The sequence below is a fragment of the Heterodontus francisci genome, chromosome 5 (assembly GCF_036365525.1).
Source record: "Heterodontus francisci isolate sHetFra1 chromosome 5, sHetFra1.hap1, whole genome shotgun sequence".
Lineage (NCBI taxonomy): Eukaryota > Metazoa > Chordata > Chondrichthyes > Heterodontiformes > Heterodontidae > Heterodontus > Heterodontus francisci.
The window spans coordinates 147686750-147707714 of record NC_090375.1 but is presented as its reverse complement, the minus strand read 5'-3'; the positions used below and the strand labels follow the sequence as shown (position 1 = coordinate 147707714).

Below are 20965 nucleotides of genomic sequence, written 5' to 3'. Positions count from 1 at the left end.
CACATTAGTCTATTTTTAGTTGGACTGAGCAGCTGCTGGAAATCACTGTTGGGTCAATTTAAATATGCAAAGAAGGGTTCAGCACCTATTTCAGGAAAATGTGGAAAAATTAGCTGGAATATGCACCCTGCAAGCTCTGATTAGTTTTTCCAGTTCTACAACAGCTTGAACAGTCACCCTTAAATGGACCACTGAAGAAATGGATGGGAAATTACTTTTTCCGTTCCCTTCTTTGGAGCATGGAGGAACAGGGGCGTTCCTTCCAGTTCCACGTTACCACTCTGGGCCACATACTCAGCTATACTGCATTTCCTCCATGTATTGGAGCTTGTGGTGATCGCCAGGTGCAGTAAGAATCCTTGGTCTCTGTCCCCTTGTTTGCCATTTGCCATCAGTGGAAGCGCTCTTACAGTGAAAGATTTCTAGGTTTCATTCACCCCTTTACTGGCCTCTCCCAGTCACTGCATTGGTGCTGGTGCTCCCTGCTCTGCAGGAAATGTTGGGCTCCACATCTACCCCACCCATTCCACTTTCCCCATGCCCAACCAAGCCTCGATCCATTTTACACCCAGTCCTTATTTTACCTCTTCCCCACCCTGAACGCCAGCTTCCCCACCTCCTCATCCCAATCGCAGTCTCCTGACCCCATCCCGCCAGGTCCCGATATTAATGACCCCCCCTCACCATCATGATCTTACTCTTCCGATTTTTCTCTCTCTCCACCCTCCCACCACGGGGTCAGCCTTAATGTCCAGATTCCCTCCCTCCCCACATGCCAACTTTTAATATCTCGCCCACATCCCCCTTCTCGGGATCGATCTAAATATCCTGACACATTTTCCCCCCACGATAAATCAATATTCCGACCCCCACCCCCCCCACCGACTCCCCCAATGATCAATCTTAATGTCCTGAACATCCGTCCCTGAGATTATTCTTAATGTGCAACCTCTGGCCACCCCCAAGATCAGTCCTGATGTCCCCGTCCTGTTCCCTCCCTGAGAACACCCTTGTTATTCTTAGGCTCAGTTGTCCTGGGCTGTTGGAAGCGGCTCCAGGGAGATTTGTGTCTCTTTTTAGCCATTGGCCCTATGTCTGAAATCTCTGTTTTAGTTGTCCCACTGGAGATCAGCTCTATTGCTTGAATTCTCCACATGGACACTTACTGGTGCTTCCGAGACAAATTAAAAGGTTGAAACATTCGCTTACAGTTTGTGAAAAGTGACATGCACTGTTACAGTTAGATTCTAAAAGAAATTGTGTTTTTAAAAAAATTTAAAAAGGGGAAATGGACCAGATTAGATGCTGGAGCCACTTGAAGCCAGTTCACACATCACACTGGAGACCTGCAGCCTATGTTATCCTCACAAATCTCCCCAGTTTGCTGCTGAAATGTTCATATCCTTAAGCTAACTGCACGATAATTCCCCAAACCGCTTTGCCATGCAGTAATTATAGCTTTACACAATTGCACTTGTCTGAAAATTACTCCTGAGAAAATTCAGTTGTAATGTGCCAACCTTTTGCTCTTGGATAATCAGAGTTGCTGTAATATGTCTCCCACAGTCGCTGCGGTATGACACCAGTTACTTTGTTGAATACTTTGCCTTGGATCTCCTGATGGAGAATGGAGAATGTCGAGGTGTCATCGCACTGTGTATGGAAGATGGTTCTATTCACCGGTTTAGAGCCAATAATACTGTGCTTGCTACTGGGTAAGAATGGGCATTAAAGACAAGCTGATTTTCTCTCCTGTAGGTACAAAATTGTTCTTAATTCGATTTGCTTTGCAAGTGTACAGCAGGCGCTCTTAAATTGTGGGAGACTGCTAGTCTTTTAGATGAGATATTAAAGCAGAGCCTGTTCAAGTGAATGTTGAAGATGTCATGGTACTATTTGAAGAATTTATTTGAGTACTCCAGTGTTCTGGCTAACAAGTGCCTCTAAGTCCATAGCACTGAAACAGATTAATTTGTTTCCTGTTTGTGGAACTTTGGTATGCCTATTTGGCTGTTATATTTCCCTGTGTAATAGTGGCAACCCTTTTGAAGTACTTCATTGGCTGTGAAGCATTTTGGAACATGCTGTGGACATGACAAATCAAGTTTTTTTTTGTAATGCTGCCAATTTCCCCAAATTGGGTAGGTTTTGCACAGCCAGCTACAAGCCAAATATAAAACTGCTAGAACTGGTTGAAATTGGCTGCAATCTAGACAAGGAACACTTCCTACTTTAAAATTCCAGCAGCATCGCAGTTACCTTGCACCTTGCTGCACAAAACCAGTACTTGGGGAACCAAGTTGCACCAGTTGTAATGTACTGCCTTCACCGATTAAAAATGATTCATCAAGTCTAATCAGCTAAATCATTCAGGAAAAACCATTGGAGCTGGGAAGATGTTTCATTGTAGAACAATACAACTTAAAATTGAAAGATCCCACACTATCTTAACTTATATTTACAGATCTTATACTGAAATGATAACTGAAATTATCCTGCAATATTGTAATTTTCTTTAAAGGAGAACATTCCCTTCCTAAAAGCACTATTGGTGTACCTACCCCACATGGACTGCAGTGGTTCAAGAAGGCAGCTCACTACCACCTTCTCAAGGGCAATTCGGGATGGGCAATAAATGCTGGCCTGGCCAGCGACGCCCACATCCCATGAATGAATAAAAAGAAACTCGATATAATTAAATATAGAATTGTATTGCTATTTTCATCAAATTTTAACATGAAACCATGTTAAGGGAAGTGTTAAGGAAAATCCATTTTTCTTCTAACCTATCTGCTTGGTACGTCATTCCATCCTAACTCATCAATTACCCCACAGCAGCAAGTTTCCCACTATTGCACTGGATCGTACATCTCGATGACCAGTTGATGCTCGACATTGAACCAAAATCAGCAAAAAGCTCTAAGTTTGAAACTGAACTAAAGTTTGTTGGCACATAATAGCAAGTGTATACAGGGGCATGAACATACAAACACACACAAATGTTGAACAGAAAAGGACCAGCTAGCCCATCTAGCCTGTCCCATAGAGTTGCGATGTCATATATATCAAGTCAAGAGATTCCCTATTCCTAGGTGTCATGTAATCTCCTGGGAGAGATGTAAACCAGTTCAAAATTGCAAGGCCAATTGGGTGATTTGGGGGGGTGGGTGGGTGGTCGCAGGTGATGGGGGAATCTGGAAAACTTCTCTCATGTTCCTCTAGGTGATTTTTTTTTTAAAAAGGTCCAGGCGACCACATTGACTTGAGTTAATTGGTATTTGCATCTTGTATGATGTTATCTCCGCCCCAGTCAGGAACTGGTTGAGCATGGGCTGTCGTTGTCTCCAGCTGCTATATTATGAAGCCTGGAATGTGGTAACTTCTGTATTTTACTGTTGGGCCAACTTTCATTTAGTGTTAAAGTACTCCGCCTGTTTTGAATTTTGTAAAGTGCTTCTGTGGGAGAAGCCTTACTTCTTGGAGATGGGTGGAATTTGTAATGTGCACCACTGAGTTCCAAGAGCACTTGCACATGTGAGCTCCAAGCCACTTGCTCAGGTCTCTCCCTCTCAAAGTCCTTAATCCCTCTCTGTTCACCTCGGAATACTAGACTCTGGTATTCACCCTGAACAAATGTGGGGAATACAGTGAAAGTGTTGCCTATCCTGTAGTTTGTATGCAGTCACGCAGTTATTAGTCGAAGCATTTCATCCATCAAGGCTGACTGCTGGAAACCAGGGTCAGGGAGAGGGAGAAGATATTTGAATACGCTACACCAGACTGATATAGAGACATAGAAACAGGAGTAAGCCATTAAGCCATTCAAGCCTGTTCTGCCATTCAGTGAGATCATTGCTGATCTGTGATCTAACTCCATATTCCCACCTTTGCCCCACATTCTTAATACCTTTGTCTAACTGTCTCTTATGAGGGATTTTATCAAATGCCTTCTTAGAAGTCCATATAAATAACATTCATAAACATTTCCCCTGTCCACTATTTCAGCCACCTCTTCAAAAAAATTCAGTCAGATTTTGTAAGGCATGATCTACTCTATACAAATGCCTTTGGGCTGTCTTTGATCAGCTGAGAATTTAATGTGTTCAGTAACCCTATCCTTAATTATAGACTTGTATGATCTTCCCAAGATCCACTGGAAAGCTGTAGGGAGGGCTTGGCAAGCTGACCTCTTCATGTATTTTGTTTATACAAGCTTAAAAAATCCATGACAATTTAATATTTCAAGCAAAATGTATGGACTTTGAATTAAAACAATATTTAAGGAGCAATAAATTGAGCACAGGAAGTAGACTTTGATAAGATACTTTTGCCAGATAGTTTGTGTGATTGTAGGTAAACAATATGACTGAGTAACTTTTATTTGAAGTTAAGCTGTTGTGTAAATGCTTGTTCTGTTTTGCAGTGGCTATGGAAGAACTTACTTCAGTTGCACTTCGGCACATACGAGCACTGGCGATGGATGTGCCATGGTCACTCGAGCTGGATTACCCAGCCAGGACTTGGAATTTGTCCAGTTTCACCCCACAGGTAGGTGGATTGCTCCCACATGTGCTCAATGTATACTTTTGATTTTATTTCTATTCTTTTTAATGAAGATCCTAAAAGATTTTGTGGCAGCAACTAGAAAGGCATATTTAGAATTGCTTTCCAAGCTCAGTGATGCCAGGGCACATGATCTGCAGAATGGGTGCTTAAACTTTCTGTTCGAGAGGAGCCTTTGGGGAGAGAGAGCTCTTGACTTAATGTACTGTCTGAATGCCATGAAGGTGGACCTTTGATAATCAAAACAACTTGCATTTTTAGAGGGCCTTTAACGTAGTAAAACATCCCAAGGCGTTTTACAGGAGCATAATTAACACGAAGGTTAAGAAGCAGACATTAAGACAAGTAGTCAAAGAAGCAGGGGCCTAAATTGGATAGCCCCTGAAAACAGGTACAGGGATCGCGACGCATGATTAACCCATGCTCATTGATCGCGATGCAGATAGCATGCCAAACTCGTGCTGCCTGGTTATTATAATGGTTTTAACACCAGCCAGTGCTAGCCACAATGTTGATTCACTGAGCACAGCAGGACGAGGCTAATATCATGAGTAGCTAGCACCACTTAAAGCTGGGCAGCAGCTTTTAAAGGAGATGTGCTTTGTGGCTGGAGCAGGTGCAGGCAGTTGTGCAGAAACTGACTTTGACCTGGGAAACATCTGAAGAATGGCACAACATGGGAGAGAATAGCTCTAAGGTTTGAGCAATGCACTAGAGGCCTGGATGGATGAGGTGGAAAGGAGGAGAGATATCCTGTATCTGCAGGTGCCAGGAGGTCCTTCAGACACTTGAAGAGAAGGCAGTGGAAGTACATAGCCATGGAATCATACCCGAGGACTTGGATGCAGTGCTATAAGAAGTTTAGTGATCTTGCACAAGTGGTCAAGACTGCAGCTTCAAATGCTAAATCATATCAACTATACCGCTAGCCTCAGACGTTGCTCAATTCATAACAGCCTCATCATCCCTCTACCAACAATCTCATGCCAATCAGGACTCATACCTGATAATCATATGCTGCACCGTACCCTCACACACTTAGCACCGCTGTAAGCCTCATATCCACGTCTCACAGATTGCACACACTGCCATCTATTCAACCATGACACCCATAGAGCCCAAACAGATTGCATGTCACTCAGTGACACACCTCCCTCTCTATTGCAGGAGAAGGTGGCACACAACCAGAGGCAGCAGGAGCTAAGAAGCTGGGGCAGGCACACCTGAATGTCCTAACCCCATGGAGAAGATGATGCTGGCTGTTTTTGGGATGGCCATTTTTGAGGTTGATGCCAGCGATTGGTGGAATCCATCAAAGCTGATGGCATCCTCATACCTCCTTCTCACTGTTATACTCCAGAAAGCCAGGTGGTGAAGGATAGAACTGGAGTTAATCTGTACACACTTCTATAAGTCTTTATTTACAGAGATACACATTACAATCACCCACCTCCTCACTGAACAACCACAGTTTCAGTCTGTTTGTTTTTATAGGGGCTCAAGTGAATCCCCAGTTCATGCCCATCACTTGCATACAATTAATAGATTCTCTTCTCTTTAAATAAGAGTTTATATGTACAGACAAAATTTCAAATATTAAATTGAAGACTTCCATATTCTGTACAAAGCATTACACTGTGCCGCCCCTCCTCTAGGACCCTAACAATTTCTTTGTACATGCTTTTCTTTTGTAAAACAACCCAACAGTTGATGACTTGCATTCACCCACTTAATTTTAGAGATTTCCTTCTTCGCCGACATTTGTTTCAAGCCAGCATACCTTTTCTCACTCACACACTTTTCATAGAGTGTGCATTATCCCACAAGGAATGATTATTTCCATATCATTCAATGGGTATACTATCTTCAGCCTACCCATTGTACAGAATCACACTTAAAATATTTGACGAATAGAATCCCATGTTCACTACCTCCACAAAAGCCAGTGTTTTGGCAGTCAAAATACTTTTAACAACTCTTGTTATTTTCTTAGCTTCCCAAGCTAAAGGACAACATTTCCCATTCTTACCCATCAGAAATATTATGAAACCAGCTGCACTAAATTATTCATCAGGAAAATTGGCATGTGAAGCATTGCTAAAAATGATTATCTTCATGTTCTTTGGGTTACCGAATGATGGGAACTTATGCATTTCTCCAGAATAAACTTTCTTAATGTTTTATTTGCCCTAAACACATTCTCTACTTTAGGGTGTTTCATCATAGTACTTAACTCCAATACATCAAAACTAGCATCTGGTCTAGGCTGAGTGCCCAACCAGTTCAACTAATCAATCAAGCTTCACAATTGCTCGGTCTCATTAGATTTAACATCATTTTTCTGTGATGACCTAGTACAGTTAAGCATGGATGGGAGTAACACTCTCTAAATAGGATTGTTGATTTAAAGTTATTCCAGACCTACCTTGTTTGATATCTAAACCAATATATTTAAAAGTCCCGCAAGCCTGACTTCCCATTTTAAATTCTGCTCTAGTCTTATTAATAACACATTTCTCAAATTCTGCAGTATCACCCCATAAGAAATCATCAACATGTATCATGAAGATGCCTGAATGTTTCCCTTTATGATACCAATAAAACATGGTGGGATCTGCTTTTAGTTGAACACAACCTATTTTCAGCAAAACTGATATCATTGAAAAATACCATATCCTGGCGGCATCATAGACAAATTTATTTAGTTTCCATAGTTTTCCTTCTGTATCTGCTGATCCTTCGGGCAGTTTCAGAAACACCTCGCTCTGAAAAATGTCACCTCAATGTCACCCAGTCACTCTTCAAAACCCCTGGCAACTGGCTTCGCTTTAGCCTTATAAATCTCATCTGCAAGGGCGTTTTCAGTACAAATCCACCTGCGTGACAAAACTGGTTAATCCTTATCTGGTACCTCAGAAGAAACTCCAAACTGTCTCCCAAGTTTTTTTTATATTTATTCTTTCTTGGGAAGTGAGCGTCACTGGCAAGGCTGGCATTTATTGCCTATCCCTAATTGTGCTTGAGAAGGTGGTGGTGAGCCACATTATTGAACTCTGCAGTCTGTATGGGGTAGGTACACCCACAATGTTAGGAAGGGAATCCCAGGATTTTGACCTAGCAACACTGAAGGAATGGCTATATTGTTTCAAATCAGGGTGGTGAGTGACTTGGAGGGGAACTTGCAGAACAGTGTCAAAGGCTGCAGACAGGTCAAAAAGAACAAGGACAGAGAGTTTACCTTTGTCACAGTCACATAAGATGTAATTTGTAACTTTGATAAGAACTGTTTCAGTACTGTGGCAGGGGTGGAAACCTGAATGAGGGGACTCATGGGTACATGGAAGGAGAAAGATTGAGTTGTGGGGAGGTGGGGTAAGTAAGAGGTGCATGCTTATACCATCTGCAGGTGGAAAATGAGGGAAAGAGTATGGGATGAGGGGGGAGATGGAGCACTGCTTCTGCTGCCCTTGTTCTTCTAGGTGGTAGAGGTCATGGGTTTGGAAGGTGCTGTCTAAGGAGCCTTGGTGAGTTGCTGCAGTGAATCTTGTAGATACTATGCCCTGCTGCCTCTGTGCACCGGTGGTGGAGGGAGTGAACGTCTAAGGTGGTGGATGGGGTGACGGTCAAGCAGGCTGCTTTGTGTTGGATGGTATCAAGCTTTGAGTGTTGTTGGAGTCGCACTCATCAGGCAAGTGGAGTGTATTCCATCACACTGCTGACTTGTGCCTTGTAGATGGTTGACAGGCCTTGGGGAGTCAGGAGGTGAGTTATTCGTTGCAGGATTCCTAAACCTGCTCTTGTAGCCACAGTATGGCTGATCCAGTTCACTTTCTGGTCAATGGTAACTCCCAGGATGTTGATGGTGAGGGATTCAGTGATGGTAATGCCGTTGAATGCCAAGAGGAGCTGGTTAGATTTGCCCTCGTTGGAGATGGTCATTGCTTGACACTTGTATGGTTACTTGCCACTTATCAGCCCAAGCCTGAATGTTGTCCAGGTCTTGCCGTATTTGGGCACAAACTTCTTCAGTATCTGGGTAGTTGCAGATGGTTCTGAACACTGTGAAATCATCAGTGAACATCCCCACTTTTGACCTTATGATGGAGGGAAGGTTATTGATGAAGCAGCTGAAGATGGTTGGACCGCAGATACTACCCTGAGGTACTCCTGCAGCAATGTCCTGGGGTTGAGATAATTGACCTCCAACAATCATAACCATCTTCCTTTGTGCTAGCTATGACTCCAACCAGTGGAGCCTTTTTCCCCTGATTGCCATTGACTTCAATTTTGCTAGGGCTCCTTGATGCCACACTCTGCCCTTGACATCAAGGCAGTATTTGACAATCACTATCGCCTCCCCTCTGGAATTCAGCTCTTTTGTCCTGGTTGGATCAAGGCTGTAATGAGGTTTGGAGCTGAGGTGGCCATGGAATAACCCAAACTGAGCATCAGTGAACAGGTTGTTGCTGAGTATGTGCAGTTTGATAGCACTGTTGATGATTGAGAGTTAACTGATGGGAGCGATATTTGGCTGAATTGGATTTGTCCTGCTTTTTGTGGACAGGACATAGCTGGGCAATTTTCCACATAGTCGGGTAGATGCCTGTGTTGTTGCTGTGCTAGAACAGCTTAGCTAAGGGTTAATTCCCTTTGTTTTGCTGCTGTATTTAGTTTATTCTCAAATTTATTGGCAGCCAGGAAAGTTTTAAGGTCATGTCTGAAAAATATTTTCTTAGTTTCCAACCTTCACCTTTCAACAACTATCCTCTGCTACAATGCTATATTCCAGAAAGTCAGGTAGTGAAGGATAGAACTGGAACCAAACTCTACATACTTCTATATGCACTTATTTACACTTATTACATTTGCATTATAAACATGCACCCCCTCATCCAACAGCCACAGTTTCAGTTTGTTCCCTTTTATAGGGACTCAATTGAACCCTCAGTTAATGCCCACCACCTGCATACAATTAAATACAATAAATATATAATTGACACTCGCAACCCATCTCCCCCTCATCCCATACTCTTTCCTCATTTTCCACCTGCAGATGGTATAAGCATGCACCTCTTACTTACCCCACCTTCCCACAACTCAATCTTTCTCCTTCCATGTACCCCTGAGTCCCCTCAATCAGGTTTCCACCCCTGCCACAGTACTGAAACAGTTCTTATCAAAGTCACAAATTACATCCTATGTGACTGTGACAAAGGTGAACTCTCTGTCCTTGTTCTTTTTGACCTGTCTGCAGCCTTTGACACTGTTGATCACATCATCCTCCTCCAACGCCTCTTCACCATTGTCCAGCTGGGTGACACTGCACTCGCCTAGTTCCATTCTTCTGTCTATTCATAGCCTTCAATGGTTTCTCTTCCCACTTCTACAGCGTTACCTCTGATATCCTCCAAGGATCTATCCTTGGGCTGCTCCTCCATTACTCAACTACATGCTGCCCCTCCCGCATCATCTGAAAACAGAATCCTTCTTTCCACACGTATGCTGATGACACCCAGCTCTACCTATGCTGATGACACCCAGCTCTACCTTACCGCTGCCTCCTTTGACCCCTTACTTTCTAAATTGTCTGACTGCTTGTCTGAAATTTCCTCCCAACTAAATATTGGGAAGACCGAAGCCGTTGTCCTTGGTCCCTGACATAAATTCTGCTTCCTAACCATCGACTCATCCCTCTCCTTGGCGAATGTCTGATGCTGAACCAGACTGTTTGCAAAACTGGTGTTATATTTGACCTTGAGATGTGTAACCAACCACATATCCGCTCCATCGCGAAAACCATCCATTTCCACCTCCCTGACTTTGCCCCTGCCTCAGCTCATCTGCTGAACCCCTCATGCCTTTGTTACTTCTAAACTTGACTATTCTAATGTCCTCCTGGCGACCTCCCACGTTTTACCCTCTGTAAACTTGATGTCATTCAAAACTCTGCTGCCTACTTCCTAACTCGCACCAAATCCCATTCAGCGCCACTTTCCTGGAGAGAGACAAGGGGTTTTCTGCTGACATGGAGGAGGGAAGTGAGTGGCAGTCAGCAGGTTTATGGACCGGAGGATGATCGCGTCCACTCGAGCCCATCACCTCTGTGCTCACTGACTTATACTGGCTTGTGGTTAAGCAACACTTCCTTATCTCTGATCTTCTGCGGTCTCTAATCTTCTCCAGCCCTACAACTATATCTGCGCTGCTCTCATTCTGGCCTCTTGAGCATCCCTGACTTTAATTGCTGCACTGCTGATGGCCATGCCTTCAGTTGCCTGAATCCTAAGCTCTGGAATTCCCCCTCTAAACTTTCCTGCCTCTACTTTGCTTTCCTCCTTTAAGACACTCCTTAAAACCTATTGATTCGATCAAGCTTTTGACCATCTGCCCTAATATCCTTATGTGGCTTGGTATCATATTTTGTTTTATAGTTCCCCTGTGAAGCGCCATGGGGCCTTTATTACATTAAAGGCATTATGTAAGTATAAGTTTTTGTTGTTGAAGCGCAAGCTAATCTGGCAGTAGCGGAACATCAAGAAGGCAATGATGAACAAGATGCATTGTCATTCGATTTCACACTCGGCTACTAGCTCAGATACTGACACTGCATGTAATATAAAGGATAGGCTATAGAGGCAGGATCTGCGTGTGTTGCGACACTGGGCATGAGTGGCCTGGCGCCAGGGCAGTGGAGGGCAAGGATGGCGCAAGTGCTAGCTTGCCAGAGGACAAGGTCGCACACAAGTTCTGCTGCAGGGGATTCATGAGCACTTTGATGGGGCAGCCTGCAGAAGAACCATGACGAGTATGCACAACAAAATGCTTGGTGCGTTGGGAAGCCCGCCAGTAAGCATGCGGTCAGTATCCAGGATCATGGAGGAGTCCAGCACACAGTTTGCACAGGGCTTTGTGCAGAGCTTGGAGTTGATCCTTTCCAACATGGAAGTGGTAGCCAACTCAGTTCACACATTTGTGGATCCAACTATGAAGCAGCATCTGATTGCCAATGTTTCAGCTTCCATTGCAACACAAGCAGCAGCCGCCCAACATCTGAGTGCTGCAGTGGAAGCTCAGATAGCTGCCAACATGGCTGTGGATTACAGTGTGAAAAGGGGCTTGCTGGATGTCACAGTAGTTCTTCTCCTTTCCCCCTCTCTTCCAGCAGTATGTCCTGTTCTAGGTGGTTTCTGTTCATCTCCAAGTTATGCTGTATTCCAAGGGGAATACTTACTAGTGCACCTTTGTCTGGGCACAACTGGTTTGTGTAGAAGTGTTGAAGTCAGCAAAAAGTCTTGTAGCCTAAGAACATAAATAAGAGCAGGAGTAGTCCATTCGGCCCCTCAAGCCTGCTTCACCATTCAGTAAGATCATGCCAGTTGAGTGGCCTCAACTCTACTTTCCTGCTTGCCCCCCCTTAACCCTTGACTCCCTTGTAGATCAAAAATCTGTCTAACTCAGCCTTGAATATATTGAGTGACTCAGCCTCCACTGCTCTCTGGGGTACAGAATTCAAAAGATTAACCTCCCTCAGAGAAGAAACTCCTCTTCATCTCTGTGTTAAATGGGAGACTCCTTATTCTGAAACTGTGCCCCCTAGTTTCAGATTCCTCCACGATCAGCTCTCATTCATCTTAACTCCTGTGTGTGTTGGCCCAACCTGCTCAACCTTTCCTCATAAGACAACCCAACCCAGTCATCCCAGGAATCAGCTTAGTGAACCTTGTCTGAACTGCTTCCAATGTAAGTATATCCCTCCTTAAGTAAGGAGACCAAAACTGTACACAGTACGCTTGGTGTGGTCTCACCAGCACCCTGTACAGTTGTAGCAAGACTTCCTTACTTGATGCTCCATCCTCCTTGCAATAAAGGGCAACCTTCCATTTGCCTTCCTAAATACTTGTTGTACCTGCATGCTAACGTTTTGTGATTCATATACAAAAGAAAGACTTGCATTTATATAGCGCCTTTCACGTCTCAAAGCACTTTAGAGTCAATTAAGTACTTTTTGAAGTGTTGTAATGCAGGGCACCCTGATCCCCCTGTACCGCAGAATTCTGTAGTGTCTCTCCATTTAAATATTTTGCTTTTCTTCTTACAAAAGTGGATAGCCCCACATTTCCCCACATTATACTCCATCTGCCAAATTTTTCCCACTCACTTAACCTGCCTATATCCCTTTGCAGACTTTCTATATCCTCCTCACAACTTGCTTTCCCACCTGTCTTTGTATCGTCAGCAAATGTGGCCATAATACACTATCACTTCATCCAAGTCATTAATGTAGATTGTAAATACTTGAGGTCCCAGCACTGATCCCTGTGGCACCGCACTAGTTACAGTTTGCCAATCTGAAAATGACCCATTTGTCCCTAATTTCCCATTAGTTAGCCAATCCTGCATCCATGTTAATATATTAACCCCAACAATATGAGCTGTTATCTTGTGTAGTAACCTTTTATGTGGCACCTGTCACATCGCTCCCTGTAGGCTTTTGCAAGTTGAAACTATAGAAAGCACCAAGCACTTGTAGCATCGAAGCAACAGCCAGAAGAAATCAACCAGCAACTAACCTGTTAGCAGTTGATGATCCCTTTAAATAGAACTGGTGGGGGTTCCTTTCTGCTGCTCAACACCTGCTCAGCTATGCAAGGTTAGGAGGGGATGTTGGCTGGAACTTTGAGCTTATGAGTGACACTGCTGACGTCAAATCAGCATTGCACGCGTACTCTAAAGCCTTCACCAATATGGCATCTGGTGTGATTTGACCCACAAGTGTGTCCACTTGCCATAGGTGCCATTTTGGAGCTGTAAGGGCACTCGGAGAGCCCAAAAATGGGTACAATCCCAATTTCTTACCAGTAGGTTTTAAGGGATGTGTTATAGGTTATGAGAGATGAAAAAAGTGGTGAGGATTAGGGAGGGAATTCCAGAGCTTAGGGCCTAGACAGCTGAAGGCATGGCCACCAACCTAAAACTGTGTGGCCCAGTAGACAAGCCCACTGCCCTTTCACGCTTGGTACCTGGCTTCAAATGCAGCCAAAACTCTGGATGTCCGAAAGCACTTTACACCCAACTTTTGAAGTGCAGTCACTATTGTAATGTCGGAAACATGGCAGACAAATTACGCACAGCATGCTCACAAATACAAATGAAATAACTGACAAGGTAATCTGTTTTAGGTGTTGATTGAAGAATAAATGTTGGCCAGGAGACTGGAGAGAACTACCCTACTCTTCTTTGAACAGAGCTGTAGGTTTTTTTTTTTGTAGCATCTACCTGAGAGGGCAGTTGGGGCCTTGGTTTAATGTCTCACCGTCAAGATGGTACCTTCAAAAGTGTAGCACTCACTCACTGGAGTGTCAGTTATATGATGTGCTCAAGTCTCTGGAGTGGGACTTGAACATACAGTGTTCTAACTCAGAGGTGAGAGTGCTACCACCGAACCAAGGCTGACTCTTAAAAACTAATGAGTTGAGTTTATAGTACAAGTTTATAGTTTATAGTATTGCACACAATACTTTCAAATAATTTGTGACAACTGCTCATGTCTCTGGTACATCTGTGTTGGCTGTATCCTAACAGCATTGTGGGTGTACCTACCCCACATGGACTGCAGCAGTTCAAGAAGGCAGCTCACCACCACCTTCTCAATGGCAATTAGGGATGGGCAATAAATGCTGTCCTAGCCAGCGACGCCCACATCCCATGAATGAATTTTTAAAAATTTGTAGGGTGATCAATCACATCAGATGTTTCACTGTTTGACTTGTACACTGAATTTTGCTACATCAGATCAGGAAATACCTGAAAGCTGTGTTTGTCGCACCCCCTAGGAATTTATGGTGCTGGTTGCCTCATCACTGAAGGATGTCGTGGTGAAGGTGGAATTCTCATTAACCGTGAGGGAGAGAGGTTTATGGAGCGCTATGCTCCTGTTGCAAAGGATCTTGCTTCAAGAGATGTTGTTTCGCGATCTATGACCATTGAAATTCGTGAAGGACGGTAAGCTTTAGGTGCTCTAGCTTTGTGTGCTTTTGTTTCCTTTTGTTAAAGTAAGATTTGCACTTTTCTTTCTCTCAACTCCCTTCCCCCCGCCTGCAATAGAGAAGAATGCACAAGCAACCAATTCTCAGCTTTTGCCAGTCTCATTCTGAATCAGACCCATGGGATGTATTAAAGCAACCCGATAATGGCTATCTGATATGACACACTTTGGGAAAACACCTGGCTTGCCCACAGCATTGATTGAATTCTGGAGCATGCCATTTCCATCCTTGAATGGCATGTTAACTATTCCAAAGTGTTATGTCACTGCACCTCTCCTGTTTTACTGGTGTATGCAAGGGATGGAGTGGGGTGGTGAAAGAAGGTTTTAAACTGCTGAATTGACACAAGACAGCAGGGGCTCGTTGGAATTCTATGCCACAAACCATTGTTGAAGCAGAGTCAATAAATCTTTTAAAGGATAATTACACAGTTGTTTGAAAATGAGTATTAAAGGTTTTAGAGAGCAAGCGGAACAGTTGGGATTGAATAAGGTGATTTATGGGGGAGAGGAAATAGAGCCAGTGCAACCTCGTTGGGCTAAATAATTTATTTCTATAATGTTACGACCTCAGTACAGACCGCTAACTTTAAAACAAGAGATATGAACTTCCCAGTGACCGATTAAAGAATCACACGACAAGAGTTCATATTTTAAGACTTTTACCATGACAATAAACTAAAAATGAACACTAACAGTACTTTGATAGCTAATATACTAAATTACAGAGAAAGGTATTTCCCATTAACTTATTAACACACTTGAAAACCCCACACCACATTTATATATTACACAGTGTTCTCAGCAAAAAAGGTATCCTTGCAGTTAAAAGTCCCAAACTCCTTCCAGCTGCAGTGGATTAGATCTCCTAGTGTCCTTCTCAAAGCTCCTGCTCACTCACTTCTTCCGAGCACATTTGACTGGACTTCCATTTATAAGGCAATCTCTGGTGACACCATTGGTCTTTTCTCCTCCACAAGCCTCCGAGCCTTCCAACCGGGTTCAAATCTTAGTAGCCTTTTGCTGTATTGGTGAATGAGAGCCGCTGTTTCCCCAGAAAGACCACTGCCTTGTCTCTGGGCAGATTTTGTATGAGATCACATGTTTCCTCCAAATGTCCATGTTCCACTGCGTTAAAGACCACAGTTTTTAAAAACATAACTCTATCATTGGCGGCCGTGCCTTCAGCTGCCCTAAGCTCTGGAATTCCCTCCCTAAACCACTCCATCTCTCTACCTCTATTTCCTCCTTTAAGATGCTCCTTAAAACCTATCTCTTTGACCAAGCTTTTGGTCACTTCTCCTATATCTCCTTATGTGGCTCGCTGCCAAATTTTGTTTGGCGCTCCTGTGAAATGTTTTGAGACATATTATTGCATTAAAGGTGCTATACAAATGCAAGTTGATATTGTTGTAAAGATGTGGGTTCAAGCTCTAACAACTTCTTGTCTTTAAAGTAGGAAAGTGTTCCACTCCAGAGTTAGGAGCAGTTAATCTAAGCTGACTCTTCAATGCAATGCTGAGGGAGTGCTGCAGCACTGAGGAGTACTGCACTCTGAGGTTCCAGCCTTTGGATGGGATGTTAAATTGAGGCTCAGTCTGCCCTTCAGGTGGTTGTAAAAAATCCCATGAGACTATTTTGAAGAAACATGGCAGAGTTATTCCCAGTGTCCGGGCCAATATTTATCCCTCAATCAACATCACTAAGAACAGATTGTCTGGTCATTATTCAGGTTGCTGTTGTGGGAGCTTGCTGTGCATAGATTGGTTGCCATGTTTCCTACATTACAAAAGTGATGCACTTAAAAAGTACTTCATTGGCTGTAAAGCGCTTTGGGACGTCCTGAGGTTGTGAAAGGTGCTATAGAAATGCAAGTTCTTTTCTAAACCCAGCACTGAGGTAGTAGCAGAGCTGGTGCAGGCTTGCAGTGATGGTGGAGGGGATTTGCAGGGTTTGAGAAGGTAAACAAACGGGAGGTTGGGGAAGTGGAAGAGGTTGGGTGTTGGGAGAGGGAAAATGTTTAGGGTGAGGTAACACGGGCTGACGGCCTGTATAGTATTAATGTGGAGGGGGGAGGTAAGGTAATGGTGCCTTTAAGGGCTACTGCTTAGGCTGCTACAGAGACTGTGAAAGAAATTGGAACTTGGATTTTTTTTCTCTTGCAGTTGCTCACTGGCCCACTGAGCCATTCCAGCACTGTCTGTTTGCAGGTGACTTATTGTCTTTACTGCACTGTCCCTCCTTATTTTGTGTTCAGTCCTGAGTAACATCCTTAGCTATTCATGTCCGCTCAGAGTGGCCTGACCCTGGGAGTTCGAACCTTTCATTGTATTACTGATACTTCTGGACATCTTTTCTCAGCTATAAAACCGTACAGGCCCACACAGCAAGAATGATGAGGCTTCTAGCCAAGATAATGCTCACACCAAAACTCTGGAATATATTATGTTACAGTCACCAAGTTCATGCTTTGTATTAATTTTCCAGAGGTAACTCCTAATTTGGGAATTGTTTTTTAATACAAGGCAAATGGTTTGAGAAGATGCCAAACAAACTTAGGGTGTTACAAATCAAAGGGTGGCCCATGTTTATTTAGTTAGGTCATAATGGGAAGTGTTAAGACCCTAAACAATGGGAACCTTTCAGCTGGAGATGGTGTGTCTGCAGCTGCCTCAATCAGGGGTTTAAATATTCATATGATTTTCCAGAACAAAAAGAAGATTTGGAGTTGACAATAATTGGTGTAAATTGCTGTCACAGACATCCCACATATACATTGCTGGATATAGATGATGCAGGGGGTGCCTATTGGTGTTTTGATTTGTGTTTGCTGACAGAAAAGCAGAGGGTTTCAGACAAGCAGTTGGTCACAGATAAATCAGTTGGCTTTTGAAAATCAATTGGCCTCAGGAACAAAGAAGTCATTGGGAACCAGGCGTGTTTCTGTTTTGAGGCAGGCCCATGCTGGTGCTAAATTGGGGGAAGGCTAATTATAACAATATTAGGTCGGAACTGAAGAATTTAGATTGGGGGTGGCTGTTTGAGGGTAAATCAACATCTGACATATGGAAGTCTTTCAAACGTCAGCTGATTAGAATCCAGGACCAGCATGTTCCTGTGAGGAGGAAAGACAAGTTTGGCAAGTTTCGGGAAGCTTGGATAACGCGGGATATTGTGAGCCTAGTCAAAAAGAAAAAGGAAACGTTTGTAAGGGCTGGAAGGCTAGGAACAGACGAAGCACTTGAGGACTATAAAGACAATAGGAAGGAACTTAAGCAAGGAGTTAGGAGGGCTAAAAGGGGTCATGAAAAGTCATTGACAATCAGGATTAAGGAAAATCCCAAGGCTTTTTAGTTTAGTTTAGAGATACAGCACTGAAACAGGCCCTTCGGCCCACCGAGTCTGTGCTGACCATCAACCACCCATTTCTACTAATCCTACACTAATCCCATATTCCTACCACATCCCCACCTGTCCCTATATTTCCCTACCACCTACCTATACTAGGGGCAATTTATAATGGCCAATTAACCTATCAACCTGCAAGTCTTTGGCATGTGGGAGGAAACCGGAGCACCCGGAGGAAACCCACGCAGACACAGGGAGAACTTGCAAACTCCACACAGGCAGTACCCAGAATTGAACCCGGGTCGCTGGAGCTGTGAGGCTGCGGTGCTAACCACTGCGCCACTGTGCTGCCCCTTAAACAAATATAAAGAGCAAGAGGGTACCAGGGAAAGGGTTGGCCCACTCAAGGACAGAGATGGGAATCTATGTGTGGAGCCAGAGGAAATGGGTGAGGTGCTAAATGAGTACTTTGCATCAGTATTCACCAAAGAGAAGGACTTGGTGGATGATGAGCCTAGGGAAGGGAGTGTAGATAGTCTCAGTCATCTCATTATCAAAAAGGAGGAGGTGTTGGGTGTCTTGCAAAGCATTAAGGTAGATAAGTCCCCAGGGCCTGATGGGATCTACCCTAGAATACTAAGGGAGGCAAGGGAGGAAATTGCTGGGGCCTTGACAGAAATCTTTGCATCCTCATTGGCTACAGGTGAGGTCCCCGAGGAATGGAGAATAGCCAATGTTGTTCCTTTGTTTAAGAAGGTTGGCAAGGATAATCCAGGAAATTATAGGCCGGTGAGCCTTATGTCAGTGGTAGGGAAACTATTAGAGGATTATTCGGGACAGGATTTACTCCCATTTGGAAACAAACAAACTTATTAGCGAGAGGCAGCATGGTTTTGTGAAGGGGAGGTCGTGTCTTACTAATTTGATTGAGCTTTTTGAGGAAGTGACGAAGATGATTGATGAAGGAAGGGCAGTGGATGTTATCTATATGGACTTTAGTAAAGCCTTTGACAAGGTCCCGCATGGCAGACTGGTACCAAAGGTGAAGTCACACGGGATCAGAGGTGAGCTGGCAAGATGGATACAGAACTGGCTCGGTCACAGAAGACAGAGGGTAACAGTGGATGGGTGTTTTTCTGAATGGAGGGATGTGACTAGTGGTGTTCCGCAGTGATCAGTGCTGGGACCATTGCTGTTTGTAGTATATATAAATGATTTGGAGGAAAATGTAGCTGGTCTGATTAGTAAGTTTGCGGACGACACAAAGGTTGGTGGAGTTGCGGATAATGATGAGGATTGTGAGAGGATACAGCAGGATATAGATCGGTTGGAGACTTGGGCGGAGAAATGGCAGATGGAGTTTAATCCGGACAAATGTGAGGTAATGCATTTTGGAAGGTCTAATGCAGGTGGGAGGTATACAGTAAATGGCAGAACCATTCGGGGTATTGACAGGCAGAGAGATCTGGGCGTACAGGTCCACAGGTCACTGAAAGTGGCAACGCAAGTGGATAAGGTAATCAAGAAGGCATACGGCATGCTTGCCTTCATCGGTCGGGGCATAGAGTATAAAAATTGGCAAGTCATGTTGCAGCTGTACAGAACCTTAGTTAGGCCACACTTAGAATATTGCATGCAATTCTGGTCGCCACACTACCAGAAGGACGTGGAGGCTTTGGAGAGGGTACAGAGGAGGTTTACCAGGATGTTGCCTGGTCTGGAGGGCATTAGCTATGAGGAGAGGTTGGAAAAACTAGAATTGTTTTCACTGGAACGACGGAGGTGGAGGGGCGACATGATAGAGGTTTACAAAGTTATGAGCGGCATGGACAGAGTGGATAGTCAGAAGCTTTTTCCCAGGGTGGAAGAGTCAGTTACTAGGGGACATAGGTTTAAGGTGAGAGGGGCAAAGTTTTGAGGGGATGTGCGAGGCAAGTTTTCTACACAGAGGGTGGTGAGTGCCTGGAACTTGCTGCCAAGGGTGGTGGTGGAAGCAGATACGATAGCGACATTTAAGAGACATCTTGACAAATATATGAATATGAAGGGAATAGAGGGATATGGGCCCCAGAGTGCAGAAGGTGTTAGTTTAGGCAGGCATCAAGATCGGCGCAGGCTTGGAGGGCCGAATGGCCTGTTCCTGTGCTGAACTGTTCTTTGTTCTTTAGTACAAAGTCCAGCGTCCATAACAGTAACTCTTTATTTCCCTCTCCTTTTATACCCTCATTAAAACCCAATTCTTTTACTAAGCTTTTGGCTATCCCTCCTAATATCGCCTTTGGCTTTGGTTTTTGTTTGATTGTGAAGCACCTCAGATCGTTTTTCTACATTGACGGCGCAACATCAACACATGTTTTTATAAAATTCTATGAATTTGCACGGCTTTACAGCTAGTTTAGCACCCCACAAGTTGCAAGTGGAGGTCGGGGATTTTTTTTAAAATTTCCAAAATATGCTTTATTCATAAAAAATCTGTAAATCTCACATTCCCAAACAGTTTAAAACAGCATCAAGTCAAAAAATACAAACAGTGCAAAGCTGATCAGTTTCCTTCTATACAATCATGAGTTGCCTCACAACTCTTCCATTTCATTGTCATGCCATATACATTTTTACATTTACAGCACACAAAATTTTCCCGATACAGTTCAAGGGGTTTCCCATAGATCCAGCCCCTCAGTTCAGCTTGGTGGGGGGACCTTACACTGTGGTCTTTCCCCATTGAACCTTTGCTGCGGCTGCCCTAAGCTTTAGTGCGTCCCTCAGCACGTAGTCCTGGACCGGGGATGGGATTCTGGAATATTGTAGCCCTAAATCTGGGCCCCATGCTGCCAGCAGAGCTTCACCGTTTCTGCCATGGGGTGACTCCCATTTCATACTGACTTTAAAAAAAACGATAACATTTAATCATCCAAGAGTGAATTTTGCTCATGCACATTTTAGACTTGTGGTTACAAATTAACTATTAGTTGTAATTGTAAGCAGTGGAAACAGTATTGATCCATTCAA

At 43.8% G+C, this 20965-nt stretch overlaps 1 protein-coding gene across 1 annotated transcript in view; it reads left to right on the top strand.

Annotated features, from left to right (window-relative positions):
* sdha (succinate dehydrogenase complex, subunit A, flavoprotein (Fp)) overlaps nt 1-20965 on the top strand; it is a 75707-nt gene that overhangs the window by 22432 nt on the left and 32310 nt on the right. The window contains exons 6-8 of the mRNA XM_068032222.1: nt 1567-1715; nt 4424-4548; nt 14397-14565. Of these exons, the coding sequence (XP_067888323.1) occupies nt 1567-1715; nt 4424-4548; nt 14397-14565 (443 nt within the window). The remainder of the gene's footprint in view (nt 1-1566; nt 1716-4423; nt 4549-14396; nt 14566-20965) is intronic.